Source organism: Rhineura floridana, chromosome 1 (genome assembly GCF_030035675.1).
Source record: "Rhineura floridana isolate rRhiFlo1 chromosome 1, rRhiFlo1.hap2, whole genome shotgun sequence".
Taxonomy (NCBI): Eukaryota; Metazoa; Chordata; class Lepidosauria; order Squamata; family Rhineuridae; genus Rhineura; species Rhineura floridana.
This window is the reverse complement of record NC_084480.1, coordinates 273,415,030-273,426,066: the sequence shown is the minus strand read 5'-3', so window position 1 is coordinate 273,426,066 and position 11,037 is coordinate 273,415,030. Positions and strand designations below refer to the sequence as shown.

Genomic DNA, 11,037 nt, shown 5'->3' with positions numbered 1-11,037 from the left:
GCAGTACCTTGAATTGTTAATTGAGAAATCTCAAGTTCAAGTCTAATCTTAGCCATAAAATAAAATTTTGATAATATTCTTTTAGTCTTAGCCACCTGCATTTGTGATACAAAGATATTACACAACTTATTTTACACCAAGCATTATCATCCCATAAAGCAACACGATACGTGTTGAACACAAGATACCCAATATACTTGGTGACTCATGTCATGGAGTATATCTAGACATTCCTGTGTAAGATGTAAGTTTGTATGGAACTAATTTCAGACTTAAGGTGCCCATAATATTTAGAGTTATCAATTTATTAAATAATTGTAGTTAATTATTCTGCTGCAATTAACACTTTAATGAAATTAATAACTGATTTAATTTAAATAAACTTTAAGATAGATGCCTTTTCATATAACAAAGGAAGGGTACGATAATTTACAGCTTAATATAAAAGCAAGCATTATTGGAAGGAAGAACCAGCTTAACATAAGAATACAAGAAGAGCCCTACTGGATCAGGCCAAAGGCCCATCTCATACAATATTCTGTTCCCGTAATGACCAACCAGATGCCTGTGGGAAACACACAGACCAGAAATGACTGCAAAACAACTCCCCAACCTGTGATTCCTAGCAGCTTATAGGCATATTGCCTCCAATATTATAGATAGAAATAGCCATTAGGACTAGCATATGTTGCATAGCCACAGGTTCCATTATTATGAGATGGAGAAAAACATCTCTTTCTTTACTTTCTCCAAACCATGCATAATCTTGCACATATTCCACCCTTTTTGCTAAAATAAAAAGGCCCAAATGTTGTAATCTTTCCTCACAGGGGTGTTGCTCCAGCCCTTTGATCATTTTGGCTGACCTTTTCTGAATCTTTTCCAGCGCTACAATATCCTTTTTGAGGTGAGGCAACCACAACTGCACACAGTATTCCAAGGGTGGTCACACCATAGATTTGTATGATGGCATTATGATATTGGCAATCTATGATTTAATTATCCCAAATATGAAATTCAGCTTTTTCACAGCTGTCACACACTGGGTTGACCTTTTCATCAAGCTATCCACTATGACACCAAGGTCTCGTTGCTGATCAGTCACTGCCAATTCAGACATCCATTAGCCTTTGACTCCCTTGTCTAAGCTCCAACTGTCTCCCTAACTGGTCTTCTGCTTCCAGTGCATTTAATCTTTTGTTGTTGCTGGACATTATGTTTTTAGTAATGTGCTCCTCAAATTCTTTTTTTAAATTCTTTTTGCATGTGTGGGCTTGCATTTCTTCAGCAAAAAAAAATGTTCTTTTTTCTGCTCATTTATACAAGACATGCATTATCTGAAGAAAGTCTTCATGCCTGTAATAGCTTCCTTGACTCTGTTCATTAACCATGCTGGTATCCTCTTCACCCTGGTGGTACCTTTCCTGTTCTGTGACATACATTTTAGCTCATTTTCTTTCATTCTGGTTTTGAACAACCCCCAAGCATCCTGGAAGGTCTGATTCTCTTGACTTTCTCTTTCCTTCCTTTTGAACTTTCCTCTTTCAAGTCAAATGTGACTATGCTGGACTTTCTTGCCAGTTATCCAAATGTTGAATTTGGAAGCACTATGTTCGCAATCGGTTCGACTACAATTTCATCTTGTACCAGTTCCTGGGTGCCACTTAAAATTAAGTCCAGGGTCACCACCCTTCTAGTCAGTGAAATCTAGAAATTTTACCTGTATGTAATTTTACCTATATGTATATATATCCACTCTCTGTGAGGGTAATTGAAGTCACCCATTCAAAAGTTTGAATAATTCATTTTTCGTTCCTTTGTTGTTGTTATGTGCCTTTAAGTCGATTACGACTTATGGCAACCCTATGAATCAGCAACCTATAATAGAAGTATATCTGAACACAAGCTAAAAAAAAAGTGTCCCACTAATGTTCAGCTTTGCCACTTAAAATTGCCCCTGATTAAACTTGGGTAACCACTGATTAATTAAGGACAGTATTTAATGAAATAAAAGCACTACTGCAAGGATTAGCGCTAGTACAAAGCAACTTTCTCTGCTCTCCTCCCCCCTGCCCTGTGCCATCCTCAAATCTGCTCCGGAGGGTTGGAGGAACCACAGAACAGATTTCGGAGGTTCCGTGGGATGAGATAGGGAGAATGTTCTGTTGTGCAAGGAGAAACGGACAAAATGTTCACATTAATGCTATGTTGAATACAACTCTAAAACTTTATGCTACAATACTATCCATGTCTATTCAAAGTAAGTTCTATTGAATTCAGTAGTGCTTACTCCCATGTAAGTGGGGTTAGAATTGCAGCCTTAGTTATTAAAGTACCACACATTGCAGTCCTAATAGCATTCATTCTGGTTTCTTGGTAAATTATTAGAACACAAACATAAAGCTATTGAAAGAAAATTTCCACTGAATGATGCTTTGTAGATAACTGACTTTTGTTTCTCATTTTAACTAATTTAATTCTGCCTTGGATGATATACTACTAGTTTTTCACTCGAGAGGTTCAGTAATTATAAAAGCTGATGTAACTAATTGCATATCTAATAAAATGGGATCTCTGGCCTAATTGAAGGAGAAAAAATAACCATAGGAAAATAAAGGTAAATTTCAATAAAAATAGTAATGCTCCAGCTGCTCTTCATTACTATGATATAGTGCAATTCAGAAGTTCCCTTAGTGTCCCTTAGAAGATACTCCCTACTGTTTCCAACAACCAAGCAAAAAATCCCTCTCCCTGCATTTTTAAAAGAAATAAGAACGGGGATTTAATTTGACTACTCTGAGTTAGTGCTGGTTCTTGGTTGCACACCAAGGCTGCAATCTTAGTAGTAAAATAAATTGTGAGTATGCACTGACCCTGTTTGGAGTACCTATGTACAATGCAAGAATAAGCATGAATAACTGTGTTACACTTCAAATACCAGATGTAAACAATGTTCGTTACAGCTAACCACTATAAAGCAATTCCCATGATAACTGGCCAGCATACTGCAGAAATATTTTTTAAGAAGCTGTTTACAGAGAAATAAAAGGTTGGTAAAACAGTAAGGACAGAAAAACTCTAATGTTCACAGAATATAGTAAGCCTAAAGCACTCTCCAGGATTAGTGTATGTGTGAAAGGATAAGAGTGATAACCCTAGGCATAGGTAGGTGCATATTAGTTACATTAAAGGACTAATTGAGTGGGCATGAATAGTGCTTAAATCATCAATATCCAGGTGCTTAGCATTAGGATAAAGTAATTAGAACTCAGAGGGAGAGATGATAAAATTTAACAAGGCAACTGTTTAGTGTCACCAAATCATTTTCTTTTTAGTTGCAAACTAAGATATATTGTCCAGGATTAAAAAAAAAAAAAGAGTATGATGCCTTAGTTCAAAATCTCCATATTTGCAATAATACCTACTCAATAGTATTTTATAGACAATTACAAAATAATTGTGACTGTATTAAAATTTAATGTTAGCCACTCATATTACATGTATGGATTTTCCTACCAGTAGTGTGTATATCTATTTCTGATATGGGTTAACTACTGGATTGTATTTTTGGCATCCTTTTTTTGATCTTCCCATAATATGCTGTTGCATATATCCAAGCATCTGGCTTGCCTTTATATCGAATGAACAGGCATCTTGAAAATTAACTGATCAATGATTGAATGAAGTAGAGACAAATGGGTCATGCCAACCTACAACATAGGTAGCTGAGAGGTATTTATGCAAAACTAAAGATCTATTCTAGAAATGTTTTTAGATTAAATATAAGATCAGCTGGAAAGGCCTGGGAATATTAATTTTGAAAGGTAAAATCACTGATGGTGCATACAATTACAATATATTTGAAGAATAAATGATATGAGCGATGGTGAACCTGCATCCCTCCAGAGCTGTTGGACTCCTGTTCCCATCAGATGAGCAGATGATAGGAGTTATTGTCCAGTAACATCCAGAGAGCCACAGGTTGCCTACCCCTGATGTAAATAATCACTGTAATTATTTTACATACATCTAAGTTTTAACCTAATAATCACTGTCTGTATTTCCTGCACTGTGTTTCCCTCTGAACTTACTGCTAACACTTTTTTCTCTGTAAATAGCCCCCCACATACACATACCTATATACCTGTCTACTGAAGATGATTCTGGTCCATGAAAGATTATGCCATTTGTAAGTCTTTAAGGTGCCACAAACCTAAATTGTGTACATGATACTAAATATTTGTGACTACGTTGTCAAACTAAATCACCAGAGTCAAGGGGAGTTGAAAAATGAAATATCAAATGCATTTCTATTGCAACAATGAAAAAAATATTTTACTTATTTAGTTTAATGACCTTCTCCAACATTTTCTCATAGACTTTCTCTCTGATTGCAGTACAAAAATAGGGAGTTTCCTGCTTTGACCTGAGTTAAGCACAGTTGTCAATTGTCTGGCATCCTGGGCTCTTGTTAAGACACCTGGCTTCAATAAGTGCACTGGAATGTGTGAAAAATTCTTGCATCCCTATAATTTACTTGAATGGGATTAGGATTTCATTTCCTTCCAATTCATATAGGTTTTTTTTGTAGGTTTACAGGCCCAGCCACACTCATGCCAACCAACATGAAACCTACATTCACAGATTCAAAAAGCATCCATCTTACAGTGTAAGCATAGTTGCTGGTAGTCTTCCTTTATTGTTTTAATTCATATTTTTTTTGTGTGTATACGCACGCACACATGTCTGAATCCCTTGATATGGTGTCTATGGTCTAGTTTGTTGCACTGCATTTTTTGGTTCCTTTAGGTAGACTTTTCAAATAATTTTATAATATTTTGTGAAGGTTTCATTTTGCATCTCAGTTCAACCAACTTTCAAGAATGTAGTAATCTGGACATATATTGGGGAATTTATTTATTTATTAAATTTCTATACCGCCCCATAGCCGAAGCTCTCTGAATTCATAAAACCAATTAAAGCTGCAGTCCTATATACTTTACCAGACAGTAAGTTTCACTTAACTCAATGGGACTTAGTTCTGAATTAACACATGTGTAAGATTGCACTGTAAATGTGCCAAATAATTAAGAAGTAAATACACCACAATATAACAATAGTTTTGTTAGGTTGTACTATGTTAAGGAGTCCTGTGGCACTTCAAAGAATAACAAATGTATAGTTGCATAAGCTTTTGTGGGTTAGAGTCTATTTCATCTGATCTGCGTTAAGTAGAGGATCCATTTCCTTTTTAAGCACCTGTACAACACAAATTCTTTATGTTAATGAAAACATGTATTTTAATTCTGCCAACATTTATGCAAATAATTAATTGCATATGAAGAACATTATTATTATTATTTTATTATTATTATTTATTATATTTGTATACCGCCCCATAGCCGAAGTTCTCTGGGTGGTTTACAACAATTAAAAATATTAAAAACAAATATACAAATTTAAAAACAATAAAAAAAAAACAATTTAAAAACACATGCTAAAATGTCTGGGAGAAGAGGAAAGTCTTGACCTGGTGCCGAAAAGATAACTGTGTTGGTGCCAGGTGCAACTCATCAGAAAGATCATTCCATAATTTGGGGGCCACCACTGAGAAGGCCCTCTCCCTTGTTGCCAGACTCCCAGCTTCCCTCGGAGGAGGCACCCGGAGGAGGGCCTTGGATGTTGAGCGTAGTGTGGGTTCGTGTCGGGAGAGGCGTTCTATCAGGTATTGCGGTCCTAAGCCGTGTAAGGCTTTATAGGTTAAAAACAGCACATTGAATTGAGCTTGGAAACATACAGGCAGCCAATGCAAGCGGGCCAGAATTGGTTTTATATGTTTTTACATGAAGACTTGCTCCTACTTCTCTGTTTTTCTGCAGCTTTTGATACCACTTGCCACGTCTATCCTCCTGGACCATTTCTGTGGAATGGTAATTGGGAGCACCATGTTACAGTGGTTCCAGTCCTACCTACAGGATTGAGTCCAATGAGTAGCATTGAGAGGGTGCTTTTCAGCCTCCTAGTAGTTACACTATGCGTTTCTGCAGGGCACTGTTTTATCGCCAATGCTATTTAACATCTATATGAAGCTACCAGGAGTTTTGAGGCAAGGTGCTATCAGTACGCTGATGACACTCAGCAATATTTCTCCATAACATCTGAATCAGGAGAGGCCATGTGAGCCCTGGATGGGTGCCTGGATGCAGTGGTGGGGTGGATGAGGGAAAATAAACTGAGCTTGAATCCTGACAATATGGAAGCATTGTGAGTGAGTGTTTCCCATGTCCCAGAAACTGGTCAATTGTCTGTCCTGGATGGTGTTGCACTCTTCCTGAAGGAGCAGGTATGCAGTCTGGGGGTGCTTCTGGACCCAGTTCTGTCACTGGAGGTCCAGGTAGTCTCAGTAACTAGAAACACCTTTTATCAGCTGCGCCTGGTAACATAGCTACAACTGTTCCTTGTGAGCTTGACCACAGTAGTTCAGGCATAGTAGTTCAGGCACTAGTGACTTCAAAACTGGATTACTGTTGTGTACTCTATGTGGGGCTTCCCTTGAGCTTGACCCAGAAATTGCAGTAAGTGTAGGATGCTGCAGGAAGATTGCTGACAGGAGTGAGACCGTGTCAGCATATAACACTTCTGCTCAGAGATCAGCACTTGTTATTGGGCCAAGTTTAAGCTGTTACTATTGGTATATAAAGCCCTTAACAGCTTGGGACCAGTTTACTTGTGGGACCTCTTTACTCCATATGTGGTCACTCAGCTGCTTCAATCTGTGAACTGACACTGTTGCAAGTGCCACATAAAACTCCTTTCACACTTGTAAGAGATCGTTCTTTTAGTGTGGCAGCACCCACACTTTAGAACTCCCTGCCTATTGACATCAGGTGGGCATCTTCACTGTATTCTTTTTGGCACCTGCTTAAAGCATTTCTGTTAGGCAAGCCTATCCAGACACATAGATGTTGATCTGTTTTAATCAGTTTTGAGTCTACTGCTGTTTTAATTGTTTTTATAATGTTTTAATTACTTTTTATCGATAATTCTAATCTTTTGTGTAAACCACTTAGAGGCTTTCTACAAACAAGTGGTATATAAATTTGGTTAAATAAATAGATAAATAAAAGAAAAATGATAATTTGGTAAATGTTACGTCTATTTGATTATGATTATGGAGAGGAAATACCAAGATTACATATTTAAATTCAGGTGCCATGTATCATGCTTTCAGTATATGGTAGGAAAAACCCACAGGAGCAGGCAGCAGGAATTGTAACATATTTGAAACATTTTACAAGGTTAAAGAACTAAACTAGTTAAAAGAACTACAATCAGGATCAGCTCAGCGAGTGGGACTATGAGAAGATTTTGATTAAATATCTCACATTGCATCAAACACAGATGTGAACTGCTGTTCACAGCAAAACAAGGAGATGTTAAAAGTGGGTTAATAAGATATGAAGCATATTAACATTGAGCATATATTAAAGAATTTTTGAGGAGGAGTACTTTTTGCTAATGAAAGATTAATATAATCTTCTCCTTTGCTTTCACTTCCACTACTCCATTAAGAGCCATTAGGAACATATATTTTCTGGGCAATAAAGACAGGATGGAAGAGCTATTTGGTATGTTGAATGAAATGTCTCAAGATGTATCTTTAGTTTGCAATTATACAGAGAGATTAGCCACATCAGGTGAAAGTGTGTCTCAGTCCTGACACTTCATAGATTATGCTACTGTATTAATGATGTGAAGATTTGGTAACTCAGTGGGCCAGTCTATATGGTCACCTTAAGAAGTAAGGCTTGGCCTGCAGACATGCCAATATCTGCACCAAATCTACATATTATTTCACTTCCAGATGGTTCAAAGTGTTTACTGACCCAATGTCCTTGGTCAAATTTTGTCTGAAACCTAAAAGCAGATGAGTTTATGTATTTTGCCCTCCTTCCTGACAACTGAAACACAAACATATGTAATATTAATTCTGTTGCACTAGCAGACACACAGAATTGACTGGGTTTAGAGAGCAGAAATCTCTGATAGAGCCTGTCAGCTACTCCTTGAGGAAAATACTGAAAAGTACCTGGAATAATTCTGTCAGGTCAACACTTAATTCTCATCTCAGTAGCAGATCAGTAGTATGAAGGGCTTAAGAGTGAATGCCAGTCATCAGAGGGGAAAAGTGTGGGTGTGGGTCATCTACTCTTTCCACCAAAGTTGATTAGTTCTGTGATAAGCTTTACCCAGAAGATAGGGGGTGGAGAGCAGTGCTGAAACTATGTACCTCAAGCAGCTCTGTTGGGTACCCATTTCTAGCTTGGAGGTAAGGTAGCCTCGGTGGCATGAAGTGCGTTCTACCAACTTCAGTTGGTAGCTCAGCTACGTCCCTATCTGGGCAGCGACGACCTCGCTTCAGTTATCCACGCTCTGGTAACCTCAAGACTGGACTACTGCAATGTGCTCTACGTGGGGCTACCTTTGAAGACGGTTCGGAAACTGCAGCTCGTGCAAAACGCTGCGGCCCGATTGTTGACTAGGACCAAACGATCCGAACATATAACACCTGTTCTGGCCCATTTGCACTGGCTGCCTATATGTTTCCGGGCCAGATTCAAAGTGTTGGTCTTGACCTATAAAGCCTTACACGGCGCGGGTCCGCAATACCTGATGGAACGCCTCTCCTGATATGAACCTACCCGTACACTGCGTGCAACATCGAAGGCCTTCCTCCGGGTCCCGACTCATAGAGAGGCTCGGAGGATGACGACAAGATCTAGGGCCTTCTCAGTGGTGGCCCCCGAACTATGGAACAGTCTCCCTGACGAGGTGCACCTGGCGCCAACATTGCTTTCTTTTCAGCACCGGGTTAAAACATACCTCTTTTCCCAGGCATTTTAATATATTTTAGTATATTTATAACACTCTGGTATACTAAATTAATTGTGTAATATGTTTTTAGCTTTGAGAATTGTTATTATGTGTGTGGTAATTATTATGTGATTTTATCTTATTGTATTTTTATATTTATGTTGTTCACCGCCCAGAGAGCCGTTGGCTGTGGGCGGTATAGAAACTGAACAAATAAATAAATAAATAAATAAATAAACAAACAAACAAACAAACAAACAACAACAACAACAACAATAATAATAATAATAAAAAGTTAACATTTCTACTTGGAGGTAAGGACTAACAAAAAGTTAACATTTCTACTTGGAGGTAAGGACTAACAAAAAGTTAACATAACTCAGTAAGGGAGCTAAACCTTCTTCGGTAATGAACAAGGAAAGAGGTCTGAATTGTCTCAGATTACAACATTTTCAGCATTCAAACTGTATTGAACAGAGTTAGGGCTTTTATTCTTCTCTCAGGTTCCAACCCTATCCCTACCAAATCAGGATATGAAGTATGGAAACTAAATATAAATCCTGAAGTAGGACTTCAGCTTCAACATTTCTGAAGAACATGGGCACATGGCTTTGCACACTTGGTAGGTCTGATATAAGTGCCTGATATGTTTCTCAGTGTCAGGCCTATTTCTGCATGAAGGCTAGAATCACTGCAATTTCTTGTTTCAACAATATTAACTGAAGAGTTGCAGCTATTCAGATAAAATATATCAGTTTTTGGTAAAGTTTAAAGTGCATTAGAAGAAAACCAGCAGGTTTAATATGGGTGCCTTGTTTATGTATTGCTTGTCGGAATTGTCTATTCAACTTGTCTGCATTTATTAAATGGTGCATCCTTGTAATGTTATTACACAAAACCAGTAGAGAAAATGACAAAATTGATTTTGAAGTAAAGAGCTTTTTGACAGAAAATTTCAAGACAAAATGTTGGCCATCATGACAGGACATACAATTATTATCAATCAGAAGAAAGCTGCATACAAAAGGTGCTATTGTTAATTTTAGTACTAGCAATTGGGACTTAGGTCCCAAATATCTGAGAGACCTCCTCCTTGTCTTCAGACCTTCTTGGGTGTTAAGATCAGCAGAGGGGGCCCTCTTGGTAGTTCTGCTGTCCTCAGAGGTTGTGGGGGAGCAGTTGGTCTGGGAGTTGGCATTCTCTGTGGCAGCCCCTAAGTTGTAGAATTCCCTCCCCACAGAGCTGCCTCTGAAACCTTCACCGTACAGTTTTCTGCAAACGCGGAAGTCATACCTCTTTACTCTGGCCTTTGACACTTGCAGAGGTGTTTTCAAGACCCATCCTATTCCTGTGACTGCAGTTTGTTTTAACTGATTTCAATATTGAATTTTAAATGGTTGTAACCCTGCCTGGGACCTTCTGGTGAACGGCAGGTAATAACAATAATAAGTACTAGCAATTGACCATATGGATCTAGAACCTATCATTGTGGAATACTTTTAGCGTCTACTCCGAAGTCACTGAATAAGTAATGTAAGGAATGAAGGCTGTATTAGTGACACAAATTTAAAAAGGAGATTTTAAAACTATTATTAATTTATACAAAAATAACTTTACAGGAACCATTTGAAACTTTTATCAAAATGCAACTGTAACTTGGAAAGTATTTATTTACAAGACAGGCAAAATTTCTTTTTGCATGTTGGCCCCTACATAAACCCTACCTAGCAGTGTGGAGGTTTGTATTTGTTTAAATAAATACATTCTGGCCTTGTGCTTCAGGCCAAATCCAACTTACCTTTCCGCTGGGCTGGGGAGAGTTGGATGCTGCGGAACCCCAGCTGTGCTGGGGGTCTGCCACGGGTGACCAGCCTGATGGATGGAGGGCCTGCAGAAGCCCTGAAAACAGGGCATTCCAAGGGCATGGCAGGGTGGAACCACCGGGGGGGGAACTTACACAAGATCCTCCTCACATTTGGAGCCCTCCTGCGGTTCCTGAACCATTGGGAAACTCTGCTGGCCAAAATTGTAATGGGCTTCTCTGCAGGGAGGCCAATTTGTGGGAGCCGGTGCTTTCTTGCCGGCTCATGCACAGGGCTCCCAATGGAGCCGGCTTTTACCGGATGCGGGCTCCAGAGTGGGAGGTGGATCCTGTGGGGGTTT

The 11,037-nt window shown here is 38.6% G+C and overlaps 1 protein-coding gene across 9 annotated transcripts in view; it reads right to left on the bottom strand.

The window, feature by feature from the left end:
* The window catches only part of ZFHX4 (zinc finger homeobox 4), a 339,659-nt gene that overhangs the window by 4,602 nt on the left and 324,020 nt on the right, over positions 1-11,037 (bottom strand). Inside the window, exon 10 of one of the 9 annotated variants that reach the window (XM_061601683.1) lies at positions 5,183-5,259. The exons of the other annotated variants lie outside the window; for them this stretch is intronic. Within the exon in view, the coding sequence (XP_061457667.1) occupies positions 5,252-5,259 (8 nt within the window). The 3' untranslated portion in view covers positions 5,183-5,251. Of the gene's footprint in view, positions 1-5,182; positions 5,260-11,037 lie in introns of those variants that run through there. 9 annotated transcript variants of the gene reach the window in all.